This window comes from Manis javanica, chromosome 4 (assembly GCF_040802235.1).
Source record: "Manis javanica isolate MJ-LG chromosome 4, MJ_LKY, whole genome shotgun sequence".
Lineage (NCBI taxonomy): Eukaryota > Metazoa > Chordata > Mammalia > Pholidota > Manidae > Manis > Manis javanica.
Genome location: NC_133159.1, coordinates 16,199,414 through 16,218,645, shown reverse-complemented (window position 1 = coordinate 16,218,645; position 19,232 = coordinate 16,199,414). Strand labels below are relative to the sequence as shown.

Here is a 19,232-nt window from a genome sequence, read left to right as displayed (position 1 = left end):
TTTGAAAATCACTGAAAACTTGGAGGAAAATTGGCTGCTTTCCAACTAATCAATGGATTAGAAGTGCTCCCATTTCCTTCCAACAACAGGAGCGGGGAGCTTCCTGAACACTTCTTCACTAAGACTGTTATGAACCCACTTGGTAGTAAAAAGAAGTTTGCAGGCTACCTGCCAATCTTAGGCAAGGAACAAACCTGAATATACAGAGGGAAAAACATTATCTGAAACTGAATGCTAGGAAAAGAAGTCCATAAACACAATAAAGTTTTAAAATCTTATCCCAAAATTTTTTGAAACTGGTATTATTAAGAGTCAAGTTCCCATTCCTAAACACTTTAAAGTAAGAGGCGTAGGGAAAATAACAACCCCCAGGCTGGCTTGTGAAGGGATTTTTGTTTAATACATCTGAAAAGAATGCATATACAAAGAATTGAAACATGAGAAAGCACTGGTTCAACCACTAATGAATCTACAAGAATTAGGATTTGGGGAAGATAGAGAAGATTACCTAAACATTTTAAAAAATTGGAAACTGCAACCAAAATGAGCTGATAAAATCCCTACTAACACTTATGAAGAGTCTTCCTAAGACTCTCTCCATGATTTTTATTAAACTAGAGAGCCTCAAGTGGCTGCTCTAGGGTTCCTCATATGCAAAACAGAAATAAGGGGATTCCCCTGACTGGTCCCCATGTTGTTAGGTGTTCTCCCCACCCCCACCCCACCCTCAGCTTCTTAATGAAGCAGGTCTCCATCCTCATAACTTGAAAGAGGATGTGAATCATTCCATAAACATCTGTCTTCTAGCACCACCCCTATTTCCTCTATGTATCCGGTCTTCAGCTGTGTTCTAGGAACACCACATCATACACTATTAAGCTGCACACCTATGCTAAACATGTAAGACAATGACTGACAGGGAAAAAATTGTTTTTTAATTATGCAGTCAATCCACTTGGTGTATTTCAAAAGGTGCAATACTTTTCTTCATTTATCAGTGAAAGAAGTCAGAAATTAACTTAAAAAAAAAAAAAACCAGCAAATGGCAAACAAATTTCCTTGAAAGTCACAGTCACATATATTGTGCATGCTAGAAAAAAGGAGGGGCAAGACAGGTTCCACCCACTTTCATGAGTTTCATCAAATACTGGACCTACTCAAGGGTGGAGAGAAAAGGCAACTTTCAAAAAGGAGTATGTTATTAAATGAGGCATTTACTATACTCCTTCCTAAGAGCACCAGATGGGGAACATGTTTTCTAAACCAGACCTAGGAAGTGGAATGTGGAATCAATCCGTCCTCCTCCCCATAAGGGCTGTCCAATGGTTAATGAATTTTAAAAACATGACTAAATAAAAACAAACCCCACACACACTCCCCCCCCAACAAAAAAAAAGAAAAAAAATACTAACAACAACAACTAGATGTCCCAGTTTACTCTCCAGAGTGGAGCCCAGGAGCAGCTTCAACAACCCAAATTAGTCTGTTACAGAGTCATCACAAGCATGCCTTGCTTTAAAAAAAAAAAAAAAAAGATTTTTTTTTTCAAATGACAAAACAAAAACTAGTACTGATCACTTTTCTGACAATACAGAATTACTCAAAATTAACTAGTACTGAGGGGGGAAGGGAACGATACCTACGGGCCTTATCTCACATGAGTACATGTGGGTAGGTGCAGGGCATTTGTCATTATTGCAAAAACGAATTTTAATTTTTAATCTTTAGTTTGATTTAAACATTGCTTTTAGTATGGTGCTACGACCAGCTGTGCAGAAAGGGCTCTGGAGAGGTGTTCATAGCAGCACACACCTGCGGCTCTTCTTCGGTTCCGGAGGCTCCAGGGCAGCCAGTATTGCTTCGTCAAATACATTCTTTAGGCCTTTCTGAAAAGGGGTAGAAAGAAAAAAATGGGCAGTCTGATTTTCAGTATAAAGAAGTTGAAGATCAAATTTAAAACATTCAAATTCCAAGAGGTGGCAAAGAACAAAACATTAAAAACAACCCTGAACCTGAATATAATCATTTCACTTCACCAAGTTTTCTCCGGGCAGGGCACTGGAAGGGTCCAGCAATTCAGAAGCAGAGGAGCAGATACTCATGAGTGAGACAGTGATCCTTTGAGAAAGCTTTTTGCAGACTAATGTATGTCACAAGCAGCAACAAACACATACGTTCACTTGCTCATTCAATGTGCGTTTTGCATTATGCTGCTGGAACATTTTACATAAAAACAAGTGAAGCAGCTCTGCATTCAAATGAAACAGCTGGATATGGAGCAAGACCGAGAGGACAGGCACCCTTATTATATGGAAGGGGCAGCAGGCAAAGATGGAGAGAGACTATGGTGGCTGCATCGAAGATATTCACTCTGAACTCCCTTTATCCCACCAATTAGAGCCAAAGGGATTCAAGGAAGCAAAAATGTGGGTACCTGAAACATATGTAAAACTTGAGCCAGTCAGTACAACAGGAATAAAGGTTCAGCAGGCATTTATACAAACAGTTGTATATTTTTAATTTCAAAATTTGAAGGTAACCACAATTGTATGTTTCCCTCACAACATTAAAATCAGAAGCAGGAAAATATAAAGATAGCAGCTTTACATCTCAACATTAACAAACCTTAAGTCAACTGTTAAAATGGATGCTATTCTTAAAAGATAATGTAACAAATGATCTCATAAAGCAGTAGCAGATACATCATTACCTTTCCCACCCCAGACTGACAAATACTCCACCACAGCACAGACAGCCAAAGCAATAGCAACACAAAGTTTCACCAAAGGAAAACCGGAGAAGAATCTTCCCTTCCCCATTACACTCTACTAGCAGGTCACCCCTTTTTCCACAAAGTCTGTCATGCAATTACAATTAACAATTGATTATAAGAGTAAAATGGTGTTTTGTGTTATCTTCTCCATCTAGAACCAAGATCTAGAAGTGTTAAAACTCTTCTTATTTTCTCCAAGAGGACATTCTTAATGCCAAACCAAGTTCCCTTTTTGCAATAGCAATCCAAACTAGAAAGCTCTGAGCATCAGGCAACTCAAGCAGCAGAAAGTTAAACAAGCCCAACTTGACTACGGATCACAAAAAATATTCTATAAGATAATGCATTCTTGATCAAAAACTAATACAGACGTTGCTCTAAAGTGGTGAGTAAAAAGACGCAGAGGCTTTCAAACAGGATGGTTTTATTCCTTTGTTTTTAAACGATCTTTCTACAGTAGTGGGACAGGAAGCAGCAGCAAAGAGGGGAAGGAGAAAACAGTTTAGAATATACAGCACTTCCTTTTGGGTTGAGTTTCCGGAGGCTCGAGGGCAGCTAGGATAGCCTCATCAAACACATTCTTCAGACCTCTCTACAAGACAGAGGGGAGGAGAGAGAATAGCAGCCAGGTTAGAGTATTAGAAAGACTAGCAGATACAAAAGCAGTCTGGATTAAACAAGCTGAATTCACAGAAGCAATGTGCCTAAAGAAAAATAACTGCCAGACAGGCTAAATCTTAATTAAGTCCATTATCGGGTGACTGCATGATCAAACAGAAACTTCTTACCTCAAAAAAGGTTAACAAGCAAGGAAGTAATTTTTATGAAAATGCCCTATGTTGACTTCTATAACAATCACACTTTGAAATCTAATATTTCAACATTTTAATCAAAATGCCAAGAAAGAAAAATGGCTATGTAAACACAAGACAGATGTATTAGATAATTAAAGCTGTAAAATTCCCCAGTATTTCTAATGATAAGAATGGCACATGCATTTTGAAACTAAATCTATTACAATTTCAGGCTTCTGTGAATTCAGCCTCTGAATAACTGAAAAACACAAACAGCAGGCTAACAGGCATGCTACATGTTTCTAGATTCAATGACATATCTGGGTGGGATTAATCAGGACTTCAGAGTAACCAGCCTCCCAGAACAAACAAGTTCAGACATTTAGAAAGAGTGTCAATTATTCAACAGTACCAACTGGGAAAAGTTTGAAGAACAGACTCTAGAAACAGCATACACTTCAGTTATTCAGTAATGTTATTAGAGCAAGTAATCACCACCCAAGTCATAGGAAAACAAAGAATGGGGTCCTAGAATGAGTTTTAGCAAGCAGTCCAATGCTTCTAAGATGTCTGTATGGGTATCAGAGCATAAAGCATGGAGTGAAAACAAGGAACATTCTCAGATCTACAGGGATTAAGATGCAGAAATACACTTACACCTCAGCCAGAACTCCAACGTGCCAGTGTGACTCAGTAGTACTGGTACCTTGGGCCCAGGTCTACAGACTCACCTAAACTCACCTAAAGCCACATGTTTTCCACCCAGAGAAGTTTTACATGTTCTTTAAGTCAGTTTGATCCCAAGTAAAAATGTCCCAAAGTCCCAAAACACAGCTCCAATAACAAGTGCCAGCCCCAGACTACCCCAGGTGTTCCACCTCCACCCTACCCCCACCATGACACCCCAGAAATCTTTAAATATCCTAAGAGAAATCTTTAAATATCCAACCTAGCACTAAATTGGACATATATTCCATTAAGTACAAAATAGATGAGAAATAACAGTAAGTACATAAAAAGAAGCAAAGACGTACAAAAATTTTCTTCTATGCCCTTTACAAAGTAGAAATGCTAAACAGAAGTTAAAATGTTCCCTGAAATTCTTCCTACACATCTAGGAGCAAACTCTGGTAGTCAAATGTAAAAGCAAGAATGGATGGAAAAGGAAATGTACTTTATAAAAATCTATTTTTATATTAGAAACTAGGGCATCCCTTAATAGGAAGCAAATCCTTTCTTACTGACAAAGATCAACTTATTTCCTACAAAACAAAATTAATCTTTATTTTTCCCCACATGATCTGATTATTATATAGAGTTCAGTTTTAGAGGAACCAACAAACAGAACCTGGAGTCCTAAAAGTGCTACTCCCAAACACAACCAGAGACCCCATGTTCTATCTTCTCTTTTGAGTTCCCCAAACTTCAAAATCTGGTAAGAAAAATGTAGCTGCTAAGACCTTTTCAAACTCCTGTTCACTGCAAAGTGTCTTACTATAAAAAAATCTTATGTGGAAGCATCCAATTCTCTGAAATAAGCTTCACTGCTGACCTAAAACTGGTTCTACATGCCCTACTTGCCTCCATTTTCCCCAAAAGCAACTTGTATTTAGAGGACAGGGGTATGCAGCAGATGCACAGTTATAATCTGACAGGCATGTTCTACATAGATCCTTCCTCAACACACACATGCTTTTCTAAGGATGGTATCAAAACACAGAAACAGCAACAAAACATAAAAGCATCAGGCATTTTTTAACTATCTCAGGCAGTGTGCTGTGTGTGAGGAGATGTATTATCTTCTGAACTTTTAAGTATCTGCTTTTACAAGAGAACTGAACTGTCAAGGAAAACTAGGTTTGGGAGAGTAGTATTAGACCTTGAAGTTATCCTGTGGAACATCCAGCTAAGCATATATCTTTAAATATCCAACCTAGCACTAAATTGGACATCATTAAATTATGTCTAGGCCCTACAGACAAAATCCCTGGTGCACACATAGTATGTAATTTTACGTGCCATTTACTTCAGCATACACATTGTCAAAAACCAAGTGTTTTTCAAAAATTGAGTAAGAAAGAAAAATTACCTGAAAAAGTAAGCATGGTAAATTTAAGTGGGATTTAACCTAATTAGAAGAAACCTCTACCCTTCAGCCCTGCCCTGTTTTATTAGGTGTGTTTCCTCACTGTTCCCAAGTCAGCACAAGAGCACCAGCAGAGAGCTGGGTGCTAATTATTTCAGCAATTCTTCCCTTTGCCCCAGGACAGCTCCAAGGGGTGAAAGGTCAGTAATTCTTCCCTTTGCTCCAGGACAGCTCCGAGAGGTGAAGGGTCAGTAATACCAGGAAGGCAAAGAAGATGAAACTGCACAGGTCAGTTACAACTCTCACTCCACATGCTCTTTACTGCTCCCTGTCTCGGAATCTGATGTTCCCATCAAACTAGGAGAAGAGTTCCAATTAAATTATTCAAAAGGGACCAAAGATAAGAGAGGACCCCATGAGGAAAGAATGGGAACAGAGACACTATAGAACGCACGCCTGAGAAATAGCCAAGGCAGCTTTACCTGATATGAAAGTCTCAACTATTATGACTAACTCTCTATCCTGGCTCAATTACCTCAGAAACAGCAGGGCATCAGTTGTCAAAATTGACACAATCAGATATATTTAGAAAATGTATGTGTCCTTGGGTAGGGGCAGGGAAATCATTCATATACTCTCTTGCAACCTTGTTCTGGACCTTTCCTTTAACTTTTTTTTTTTTTTTTAAACACAATCCCTGACCACTACAAATCATTCTGTACAACATGGGAACTCACCAACACAAGAACTTTGCTTATGGGCTAGTAATTTTCTCTACAGACACAGTGACCTCTAGCAGAAGAATATACAGTCTGAAGCTGGTCACAGTCTCCTTGGGCAGCTTTCTTGAGCGCTATGGACCATTGTTAGAAAAAACCTTGAATCCTAATGCTCTAAGAAACTACTACTCAGCTGTAAATAAACACGGGGTTCCACACAATCCTCACCTGCGTAAGTGCAGAACACTCCACATACTTGACAGCCTTCAGGTCACGGGCCAGCTTTTCAGCAGTCTCTGGAGTGATCGGCTTCTGTTTGTTCTTGGCAAGTTTCTCAATTGTAGAGGGGTCATCTCTGAGATCAATTTGGGTCCCAACAAGCAAGAAAGGGGTCTTTGGACAATGGTGAGTTATCTCAGGTACCCACTAGGGAAAACGTATTTTAAAAAATACACCTGCATTAATCCACAAACCTCTAAAGCTATTTACAAGTCAATAAAAGTACTGCTGAAAACCTTTTTCAGGGCAAAAATATCTGACCAACTCACCTTTTCTTTCACATTTTCAAATGAGGATGGAGAGACCACTGAAAAACAGACTAGAAATACATCTGTTTGTGGATAACTCAGCGGTCGTAATCTGTCATAATCCTCTTGACCTGGGGAAAAGAAATTGGAGTAATCAGCAACTGAATTTTGGTGTCCTCATAGTATTAAAATCACTGGTCAATCAACAGGTTAAGCATACAGCTACCAGCACATTGATCATTAACAGGAAAACAACTTATCTAATGAAATGTATGGCTTTGTAATATAATATTTGAGTAATATTCTCACTTAGCAAATTCTATTTAATATTTCAAGCCCTCAGAATGGCAATGAATTTGTTCTGTATTAATTATTTGCTTTATTACCAGTTTGTAGCTTTCAGTCTTTGTGTCCATTAGCAACCTAACAGGAATGTAACAAAAACAATAAACTGCTGCTACAGAAATGGTTAAAAATCAATCTACTCAGATCTGGTTAAGAAATAATTACAGTGAAATCATCTAACGAAACAAAAATCTGAGTGAAACCCAGCTGACAAAATCCACTGCCAACCATGACTACCCAAAGCAGGTTTACATGTTTAGTTAATGTGTGCATGAAAGTCCAGTATCTGAACATGAAAACATCTAGAAAAAAATAATTAGGCAAGAATCAATGGATGCCAAATCTATGTGGGGAAAAAGGTGAAAAGGACAGTATTTGTAAGATCTTAAAGATTGTTTATAAAGTGCAAGAAGAAAAATACAACTACATTGTGAAGAAACTAGACATCATCTTGACTGATCAAAATTATCATCACCAATGAGTGGGAGATGAGCACCTGGTGCCTCTAGATTTATATCCTGAGGACACATCACTAGTATAATATTCCAAACAAAATAACCTAACCTGAATCTAATCATGAGGAAACACAGACCAAACTCAAAGTGAGGAACATTTTATAAGGGAGAAGGGAAAGACGATGAGCTTGTATAAAAATGTCATAAAAGACCAAAAAAGGGGGCTGAAGAACGGATCCAAATTAAGAGACTAAAGAGACATGACAACTAAAAACTGAAAACAGAAAAAACTGGACTTGGATCAGTTGACAAAACTGGAATACAGATGTCAGATTAAAGTATTATCCTATCAATGTCAAACTTCCTGAAGTTGATTACTGTTATACAAGAAAGTCTCTGTCCTTAGGAAATACATACTTATTCAAGGCTAAGTGGCTATGATGTATGCAACTTACCTCAAATAGTTCAGGGGAAAAAAATTAATATGCCTATTATGTTGATAGAACAAAGCAAATAGGGTAAAGTATTAACAACTGGTTAATCTGGTTGAAGGATCTATGGGGGTTCCTGGTACTACTCTGTAGACTTTAAATTATTACCAGGTAAAAAGGTCCATACACATTTCCAGAACTGTGAGGGGAGGGAGGAGCCACAAGGGAAGGCTCAACACTCCAATGTCAAAGGGAAACTCTATGTCTTAAAAGAATAACTACTTAATGCCAATGAACTACATTTAAAAATGGTGAATTTAATGTTGTATCTATTTTACAATAAAAGTTTTTTAAAGGGGGGGGAAAAGGAGAGAAGTATTTGTATGCCAGTGAGCTGCTATTTCACTATTGTTGTCAGGACTGAAAGAGAATGCAAGAACTTAGGGTAGCTAAAACATGCTAATTAAAGATGTAACTATTATAGCCACTGAAATAGTAGACAACGAAGGTATCTTTAGGACAGTACAGAAAGTAAATAAAAGTTACGGGAGAAGTCAAAATGAAGGTGACAACAAAACCACCATCAGCCCCTCTAACAGTTACTGAATACAACGTGCTAGAGTCTGAGTCAAGGAACTCAAAGGTACACATTTAGATGTGTAACTTTCACTTCTTACATTATAATGTATAATTACAGCTGTGGAAGGGATTGAAAAGGAAATAATGGACCTAAAGGAAACAAAATCAGCCGAACTCCTGAATAATTCTCTCATTCTAAACTGCCTGAACTCTAACACTAGCTGGAACTTTGAAGCTTCACATACCAAAGCTCTAATTAAACAACAAGACAAAAAATAAACTTAAAAAGAAGATAAAACTGTTCATCAAGCCTTGTAAACAGAAATAGAGATGTTCACATACCTTTTCTCAACCTTATTCCCTACACAAATGGAATATATTTCAAAAAAAATTAAGCCTGACATAGATTAGAAAAGCTTCATTTTTAGTCATTCAGGCCTCTGTAATCAGCATGAGCATCAAAAGCAGATCCAAGTCTGTATTCCTGTGCAGCACTTGGAGCATCTAAATGGATGTCCCAAGTTTTACATGCAACCAACCTTCTATTTAGATGGACTGGTGGCAGAAAACAAATCCAGCTATTCTTTTTGAATACTAGGTCCAAAATAGTAATGGTCAGTCCATTTATTTGTAACAAGCCCTCAAAGCTATAAAAATCTTTACCTTTCCCAAGAAAAAAAAAGGAGAAGTAAAACTGTTCAATAAACAAAACTGTAGGCTACCTTACCTCTACTTTTCTACAAGTTCTACATTTAAGGAGATAGGATATGGCCCCTTAAAATAAGCATGATTCTTCACTACCCAAGCATAAATTAACCAGCAAAAATTTATCCTCCAAGTATGTCACAAATAGCCATTATTTCTCTTGTGATAGAGGCATAATAATCACAAGAATACAAATTAAACATTTTGTAGTATTTACCACTACAGAATAAAACCTAAGCATTTTTCTACAACCAATTACTCAAAATTAAATAGCACTTAGTGAACCTACCTCATATATGCCAAGGGACTTAATCATAAATAATTCTTAACACCTTTTAGCTCATGAGAAAAAAATTTTTCAAAAATAAATGGGGACACTCTGGAACCTGAGATTTCTACCATGTTATGTATAACACCTGCCATGACCTAGACTGTTGCACATTATTACTGAAGACTCAAATCCTATAACTACCCCTCTGGAAGATTCTGTAAGAGCACAACAGACCAAGAAGGCTATACGCATCTCTACTAAGACCACTGTCATTCTCAATAATGTAACTGATTATTAACTGTAGAAAACTGCCAGACACTAGAAAACACCTCATTGAAAGGAATTTTAAAAAAATTAAAAAATTAAAAAAAAACAATCAGCTAAACCAGGTCAACTGCAACACTATGACTTGTTCTGAATATTATGTATTTGTGAAGGAAGACAATTATTAGCTGTGTACCAAAAACATCCCAGTCACTATGCTTTTTAATATGCACTGAAGTGTATGAATCATAAATACACAGCTCCTGAGTTTTTACATGTCTACACTTTTTTAAATGATTATTTGTCATTCAATCTTCACAGCACCTCCAAAAGGAAAGTATTTTAAACATTGTACATTTCAAGGGAATTCAATTAAGCTTCACAATTAAGTGGCTCACCAGCCATCTAGCTAACTGGTCTGTCCAGCTAATTCCAAAGCTTCCTCCTTTCCATTACCATGGTAATGCCTGAAATGACTGAGTGACTGTGATTACAATGATTAAAATTCAAAAGTGAAGATATGTGCATTTTTTTGTACAAATGAGAAAGAGCCTATGATAAACATGTCAAGTGAAAAAAGCTAAATATAGAACTCCAAATATAATAGTAAAATATATGCAGAAATGAAGAACAAAATAACTGTGGAGACTCATTAGCCAACTATTTAGTGTTACGACCACAGGCAGAAATAAAGCCATGAGAAAGAGAGAAGGTCCTATCTCTGGTCTTAAATGATATTTAAGTATATCTGTAAGAGTTGCAACCAGAAATGAGATAAGAATATTATTTTAAAAATTTTTTAAAGAAATACTATAAAAAGAATTCAGAACAAAATAACACAGTCAACAGATTAAACAGTTAAAAGAATTCAGAGGCCATCCACGTAGGAATGAAAGTTTTAGCAGAAAGAAACTGAATTATTGTCATGACTTGAACCAGGGACAGGGACTCTGAGATTAAGTAAGGCCTTTGCAGAAGGATATGAGTGTCTTCTTAAGCACATCAAAGACAGAGACTCATTCTGGCTGCCTACAGGTCCTAAATCTCCAGTGCCTATCAAAAGAAACCCCACCCACTTCCCCAACAACCTGCCTGTGATGGTAAAATCATTTCCTTAGTGATGTCTTTTAAGGCCCAGAAAGATGCAGAATCTAACAAAGATGAAATAAATCAAAGAACATGCCCTATTAAGGAACATGATAGATGAGCTTTCTGATTCCAATTGTAAATGTGTAATTGAGTAACTGATCTTAAACCTGGGATTTTTTGGTTGAAAAATATTAAGAATTGTAGGAAGGTTGGAAATGCTACTGTTTAAGAGAAAACATAAATACAGGAAACCACAAGTTACCAGGTTTACTAAGGTCATGTATATAAAACTTGGAAATGTTTCACTTCTCAGGTCAAGCAAACTGAATTGCTTAAAATAGAAAACTGATACATTAAGTTTATAAATGCAGTTTAAGGTGCCATTTAAATTTTAAACTGTTGTAAATAAGGCTGATTATAATTAAAGTCTTGTCACCCTAAGTTAAATAAACCAGTATTAATCAAAGGACGCTTGGCCTCCTTGAAAATGATTCATTAAAACTGGCTGTTTTAATAAAAAATTTATTAAGTTGTGCAACTAAATTTAAAGCCTAACCTACTCCAAGCTACTTATGGAAGAGAAAACATCTCCACACAAAGACTTGTATAAAAATGCTCAAAGCACCGTTACTCATAATAGCTTAAAACTGGAACCCAAACTGGAATCCATCAACTCATATGTGGATAAACAAATTGTGCTATATTCACAGAATACTACTCAACAATAAAAAGAAACAAACTACTGACAAACACAGCATAGATGAATCTCCAAACATCATGCTAAGTGAAAGAAATCAAACACAAAAGACTACAGACTACATATTGTATGATTCCACTTATATGAAATTCTAGAAAAGCAAAACTACAGCGACAGAAAGCAGATCTGTCATTGCCTGAGGTCAGGTCAAGGGAAGGAACTGACTATAAATGAGCACAAGGAAAATTTTTTGGGTCACCTATCTTGATTATGGTTTAGGTTACATGATAGGCAGCAAAATCCATCAAACTGAACACTTAAAATGAGTGTATTCTATTTTACTATACTTTAATAAAACTAAAAAAAATACCAATTATATACTGATTTGAAATTTGAAAATAAAATTTTAATTTTTAAACTCAAGTAGCCATAAAATTGTCTTCTCTCTGCATATAGAGTAACTCTAAGGGCACAGAAAAAATATCCCACTTCTCATGACATATATAGATCATTATTTTATTTTCTTTATTTTCTAAGTTTCCTCTAATATACCACTCTTAACAATTTTTCATTCATAAAAATGTTAAAGACCAAAGACACCATTAGAAAGCCACTGATACCCAAGCCTTACTACTGTCTCTCCATTTCAATCTTCCAATCAAACCTGGACAGTTCCTCAAGTGGGCAATATAACTCCATAAGAGCACAATGTCAGCTGGCAGGCAGTGAGAGGGTAAAAAAAACTCATAAAAAGCAAAAAGTTTAGAACTCCTACATACTAAAAAGATACCTTTCTGAAATTTTCCTTTGGCTAATTGAACTGTTAACAGACTATAGAGAGCAAAGTCAGAAATTAAGATGTGCAGCCATCGTTACAATAAGGAGGAAAGAACACAGAAGAACTGGGTATACTTAAGGAAGAAAGTAATTTGTTTCTTTAATTTGAAAAGTTGATCATAAATGTCAATACTGTTAGCTAGATAACAGTACTGGTTCACCCTTAAAATATTTTTAGATGTAGTATAAAATAACAAGCTATCCATATAAGAAGTTATCTGTACATATATAGACACACATACTTATTTATATAAGCCTTCGATTTCAGACAGTGATAAGATACTTAGTCTAATGCACTCTCTCACACCCTGCTTTATCTCCTTCTACATGATAAACTCCTATCTGCCATTCCAGGTCTGGGATAGCTTCCTGATCAAGCACTGACCATCGTGATAATGAACCCTTTTAACTATTAAAAAAAGAAACTGGTCTAATACATTACTTTCCCAAAGTATCCAAAAAAGACAGACAACCAGCAACTGTTAAGAGTTACAGACCAAAACATTACAAAAGACATCAAGTTTTCACCTGCAGTATCAAAAAGTCCGAGGGTATACGGCTCTCCACCAATCATTACTGTGACTGCATAGTTGTCAAAAACCTAAAAACACAAAAATACAGTATTTTTAGTGTGCAAGGGGATGGTCAAAGTGGAATAGGACAATTCTTAAGCTAAGGCAATGTTTCCTTCTTCAAACTTAATCCTTTCTTAGTCCATCTTCCTTATATAACCAACTTTTCTTGCAAAAAGTGACAGGGTATGTTCTGGGATGTCTGCCACTCATAGCAGTGTGGATAAAAAGGCACAGACAAGTTAGAGGCACCAAATGAGCAGTCCCCTAGCAATACAAAATGATAACTGTTCAAGTTTGAAACTTTTGAGACAGTTGCTTAGAGCTTACCTCAATGTTCACTCTGATTTCTAAGAAATTAATTCTTCACAGACCATTTCCTTTTAACAAAGAATTAAAAATTCCTAGATCCATGATAATCTTTTTCCTTTTAGGGTTCAAGGTCGGGAAAAAAAGAGAAACAAGCCCATTAGAGGGTCAAAAGAAGTGTCCAAGAAAGGGCCAGCAGATTATCTGTTGGGATTTCATACATAGAACTTACATTATTGGGTACAAACCACCTGATCTAAGATACTTTCTTTGATTGGACACTTTGCTTGTAAATAGACCATAAAACACATGACAACTTGGTACATACTAATATTGCTTATACTACATTATTTGTGAAAATAGGAAGTAATGAATGGTGCTAAATGGAAAACAAATTCATGGATTTCTTTGAATTAACTTACAATTCAGACACAACTCTTTCCAACTAGAGGAAGGTCTTTACATTTTAGGATCAGTCCTGCTTAACCTTCCAGCTATCTCACTCTAATTTTCTGGTTCATGTTTTAATGGGTTGGTGGGAGCTTGTTTAAATGTAAACAAGAGTGGAAGCAAGGGTGGGGCGGGGGGTGGTAGTTAAAGTAAGTTCTTGATAAAAAGAACAACGAATGTAATGAATATAGTTAAGCTCTCAAACCATACATGTTATTTCCTTAAGTCATATATAATCCTTTTCCAGAGATCTGCAAACTCATATATGAAACACCCACAAGCCCACCTTAAAAAGAACACCTAATAACCAAAGTCATAAAACAGACTTGGAAATCATGTTTGCAAGAATATAACTTTAATGGATCCAAAACACAAAAAAATTGACAGATGCCCTCACTCTGAAACAAGATCCATCTATCTTTAGAAGTCTTCTACAAGTCCTTTTCAATCTCAGAACTTCTTTCACTTACAATGTCCCCAAATGGGCCGACTCAAAAATATGACTTTGCATTTAATTATACCTTCAAATTCTCCCCCTCCAAGAAATCTAATCTTCATTCTTCCTAAAGCCTTGGGACATTACAGACGTCAATTCCAATTAAATGCTACTACCAAGTCTTTAACCTGCATTCACCCTCTTAACAATGCTCACTTCTCTGAACATTAACCTAAAGTACTCATACATTTTCTTCCTTTTTCCTTCCAAACAATACTAGTCCCATATTAATCATACATAGGGTTTTCATAACCTAAAATAGCTCACTTAACAGAGTTGTTGCCAAGCCAGGCCAACTCTAGCTCCCCTCTCACCACTGAATGGACAACTACACTTAACATAATTATACCACTGGGTTGGTCAAACAACCTGGGACAGACACTGGCATCCCAAACACATCCTTTCCCAAGTGAGTATAACTAAATAACTTGGTCTCTCTCATTTCCTTAGCTTTGTTGTTCCCATTTTCCCTCTACTCTTCTAAGGAGCTGATAAAAAGCATTTGTGGGACAGGACCCCCAAAGGCTTCTGTTGGTGTTCTCATGACAAAAACAGGTCTTCTCTGTCCTTAAAAGCCAGTTTGGAGCTCTAGTATTGCTAAGACAGCTCCATGAGATTCTCTTCTATTCCCTAAGGAGAGTAAGGAGAGACACATACTACTTTCTCTGAAGTTATAAGACCCCAAAAAGCATCCCAGAAGACCTCCAAGCACTGATTAATCATTGGCCAATATAGCAAAAAAAGTCACCTCATTCCAAGATGTAGGACATACTCCTCCAAAATGAGACCACCACTCTTTAGAGTCTTGTCTACTGGAGTTTTGCCTCCCAGCACTTCTTGCAAACCCTTGTGTCACCCCTTCTGACTTTCCACTGATTTTTTCAGCTGTTTAATTTTAAAGTGTACATAGTTTACCCATGAGAAGTCAAGATCTTTAAAAACAGGAAACAAAGGCAGACAACAGAAAAATTTCAGTACTCACAAGGAAAGTTTTCAAAAGGATAGCAAATTATGATACATTTCACTAACAGATGAAAGCTTTTATACTTACAGTCGGTACATACTCAGATGGAAACTTGTTTGTTGTGTAAGATATCAGGAGGCATGTTTTACCAACAGCACCATCACCCACAACAACACACTTAATTGTCTGCATTGCTGGAACAGTTTTGTATCCACTTTAAATATTTCGAATTCAGTGATGACCTACAAAAAGATTAAAGATGTGTGTTTTATTTATTTGTACTTACGGGCTTTTTTCAACCAGCAGCAGGTTCACTCATTCAGGCAAGAACAGAGCTAGCACCCCCAACTACTATGGCTGAAAGAACCTAAAAAGAGAGTGACTTGCTCCAAGTCACAATAACAAGAACCAATTTTTAAGTTTCTGATCCCTGGTTGTTTTTAACTTCTCAAGTGTTTTTTTAAAAGTCCAAGATAAAGAGCAGCATATTTCTTTTTATAATGAAAGAGAAAAAGGCCATTTCAGAATGAATCATGTACTATGCCAACTATTATATTTTTAAACCTTTCCTTCAGTTGTATGTGTACATACACGTATGTGCACAAGACTATGATACAAAGGCCACTGCTTTAAAGAATGGTTTCTCTGTCCAACCTTAGAGCTAGAGTCACTCAGGCTATAACCCACAAGCATTAGAGCACGACTACCCTGCCACCCCCAGAATACCCCCCTCACCATAATAGATGAGCAACATGAGGACGTGGACAAAGATCAGGGTGATCCCTGGTCTCAGCAGCTGTTTAAAGCACCAGGTTGCCTAGTTAGTAATCCAATATTCATGACATGAAGAGGTACAAACCTACATTTTTACAATGAAAGTCAAATCACTGTAAAGCATACTGTGGGTAAAATTTCATTTCTAGAATCTCTCACCAGGCTTTAGTTTATCTCCATTATCAATAGGCTTTCCTAAGGGGTGGAGAGTAGTTCATCTCCATATCAATGGGTAATTACCTGAGCAACCGAGAGCTTATCTGAACCTGAGAGGTTGGGGGGAGGCTTCACTTGCTTCTGCCAGAGCAGGCGAGAGAGGGGCCCGGACTGCAGTTTGTAAGCAATAAACGGATTTTAAACTTTATTTCTCCCTTTGATTCGGTTTTAGAGGTATTTTGCCCCAGAATTTCCTCTCCCCAGAGTTACACACACTAACTTATAAACAGAATTACTTCAGCTTCTCTCACCGCAATTCTCCATTCTAAGAAGTTACAGATGACAAAGGCACCAAAGATTATGTACGTTTCATCAACTCTGAGATTCTCATTTTCACATTTAAACATCTCTAAAATCAGAACTTATCTTTAACTGAAGATTCCTTACAATCACTATGCGCATTCCCCCACACTGACATCTACAAACATTGAGATAAATGGTATTTTAGAGACAATGAAAAATTTTTAATTTTTCTGCAAGAATAAAAAAGAAACCCAACCAACCCCCTGTGTATTCTACCCACGTTTTAAGATAAAGTCCCATTTCAATTATAATCTTGAGGGGACTACATTTGTTGGCTAGAGCTGCCACCTTCCTAAACATAAAATGTCACAGAAACATGTAACTATGGGTCGGATGCCATGCCTATGTGCTCCACAGCACCCTGTACAATGCGTCACCACAATGACTTATAAATACCTGTTAACATCTCTGTATATATATTTGGAGTGAATAACCTACAGGAAATATTTCTTGTTCCTCATCAAAACCGTCGTGAGTATATTGAGTACTAAACTATTATAGAGAACTATGCCAGAAGAAGTCTTTTACTTAATAATCAAGGCAAGAAGAGAAAATAGGAATAGTTGTCTTCTCATGGTTCCGAGTCCAACTCTGAAAAATAGGCAACGCTCTACTAAAAAAACAACAAAACAAGATCATCTACAGAATTTTTCAATTCAGAGAGTTCTGACCATTCTACAGAATATTTTCCAGGTACCTACACATTTATTTCAAGTTCAATTTCTGTACCTTCTATTTCTTCTGACCATTACTACCAGCTGATTTTTTTAAATGTAGAGTTTAATCATAAACATTGAATAGGACGTAATGTTTGATCACTGGGGCAGAGACTGCTAGTGGTCTGCCAATTCTTCCTCTCTAGTAATAGAGCTTTCTCCTAAGCATAAGTAAAGACATTTCCTAAATGCCTTCATAGCTAAATGTGACCACTGTGACTAAGTTCTGGCAAATGGGAGCAGACGTGGTGGATGCAACTTTCAGGACTAGCCTTAAAAGCAAGGGACATAATCTCCAGTTCCAGCCTTTAGGCTAGAATGTAGATGTGATGATGGAAGCCAATGCAGTCATACTGAACCACCAGACAAAAATTACATGCTAAGGATGAGTAAAACAATAGGAGGGGCCAGCCCTGGATTGCTTTCCAGGACTTCTACACAAAAAAGAAACTTCTCTCTCATTAAGCCCCTAGTATTTTAGATTTCTCTGTTTTAGCAGCAGAAATGAAATCCTAATTATTATATTTCACAGACCCTAGAAGACAATGATTTTAAAATACATGCTAAATTTAGAAGTTAAATATGGGAGAAAATGTCTTAGAATCAGTAAAATTTCACTAATATTTGGATTTATCAAGTAACTTTACAGTATGCTTGACCCTTGGAGACTGTGTCTCAAAAACACCTAAGATAAATGATGTTTTGAAATTTAAATTGTGGTTGAAATCAAATTGTCATCCCTAGATATGAAGCTACTTCATTTATCCCCTATCTGATATTCACTTTTAAAACTTATAACCCATATTAACAAGCAAATACAAAATCAACAGGCCATTTATAAAATCGAAGTTTCTAGTGAAGAACACCTCTAGTTTCCTGACATTCTCATTAAAATTCCCTAAGGCATAGGAAGAAGAAACTGAGAACAAAAAGTTAGTGATTACAGCCATGAACATGACTGCCACATGGCTAAATAAGAAACTATCACACTGTGATAGAGAAGGTTAGAGCTGGTCTAAAACATTCAAAGAAAAGCTACAATTAATAACTATATTAAAGGAGAATAAGCTAAGTCTGATTCAAGCTGAATTCCTCTTTTATATGATAGATATATTTGGAAATTCCATCAAAATGAACTGTCTTCAGGGGACCATGAACAAATCGTAGCCTTAGAATACTGGTTCTTTATGAAGTGGAAGACTTAAATGTGGTAACTCTCTTTCTGATAGCACTAAGTATAAGAAAATGTTACAAATGAGATTTTTCTGGCCACCAGGAAACTTACAACAAAATTTATATTAGGAGAAATCTACAATGTAACTTAGAAACAAAGGCAATGTTCCAAACTGGCTCATCGGTTTTATCCTTTGAATGTGCAATTTTTTTTTTTTTTTTTTTTTGAGAGGGCATCTCTCATATTTATTGATCAAATGGTTGTTAACAACAATAAAATTCAGTATAGGGGGGTCAATGCTCAATGTACAATCATTAATCCATCTCAAGCCTAATTCTCGTCAGTCTCCAATCTTCTGAAGCATAACGAACAAGTTCTTACATGGTGAACGAATTCTTACAGAGTGAATAAATTCTTACATGGTGAACAGTACAAGGGCATTCATCACAGAAACTTTCGGTTTTGATCATGCAATATGACCTATAAACCATCAGGTCAAATATGAATATTCATTTGATTTTTGTACTTGATTTATATGTTGATCCCACATTTCTCCTATTATTATTATTATTTTTATTTTTAATAAAATGCTGAAGTGGTAGGTAGATGCAAGATAAAGGTAGAAAACATAGTTTAGTGCTGTAAGAAGGCAAATGTAGATGATCAGATGATCAGGTGTGTGCCTA

At 36.6% G+C, this 19,232-nt stretch overlaps 1 protein-coding gene across 2 annotated transcripts in view; it reads right to left on the bottom strand.

The window, feature by feature from the left end:
• Positions 1 to 378: 378 nt before the first annotated feature.
• CDC42 (cell division cycle 42) overlaps positions 379 to 19,232 on the bottom strand; it is a 42,357-nt gene continuing 23,503 nt past the window's right edge. The window contains exons 2-6 of one of the 2 annotated variants that reach the window (XM_017651166.3): positions 15,451 to 15,605; positions 13,101 to 13,173; positions 6,921 to 7,030; positions 6,601 to 6,798; positions 379 to 1,886 (exon numbers count right to left, since the gene is read on the bottom strand). In XM_017651166.3, the coding sequence (XP_017506655.1) occupies positions 1,797 to 1,886; positions 6,601 to 6,798; positions 6,921 to 7,030; positions 13,101 to 13,173; positions 15,451 to 15,555 (576 nt within the window). In that variant the 5' untranslated portion in view covers positions 15,556 to 15,605 and the 3' untranslated portion in view covers positions 379 to 1,796. Of the gene's footprint in view, positions 1,887 to 3,180; positions 3,366 to 6,600; positions 6,799 to 6,920; positions 7,031 to 13,100; positions 13,174 to 15,450; positions 15,606 to 19,232 lie in introns of those variants that run through there. The other variant, XM_017651167.3, reaches the window with a different exon arrangement.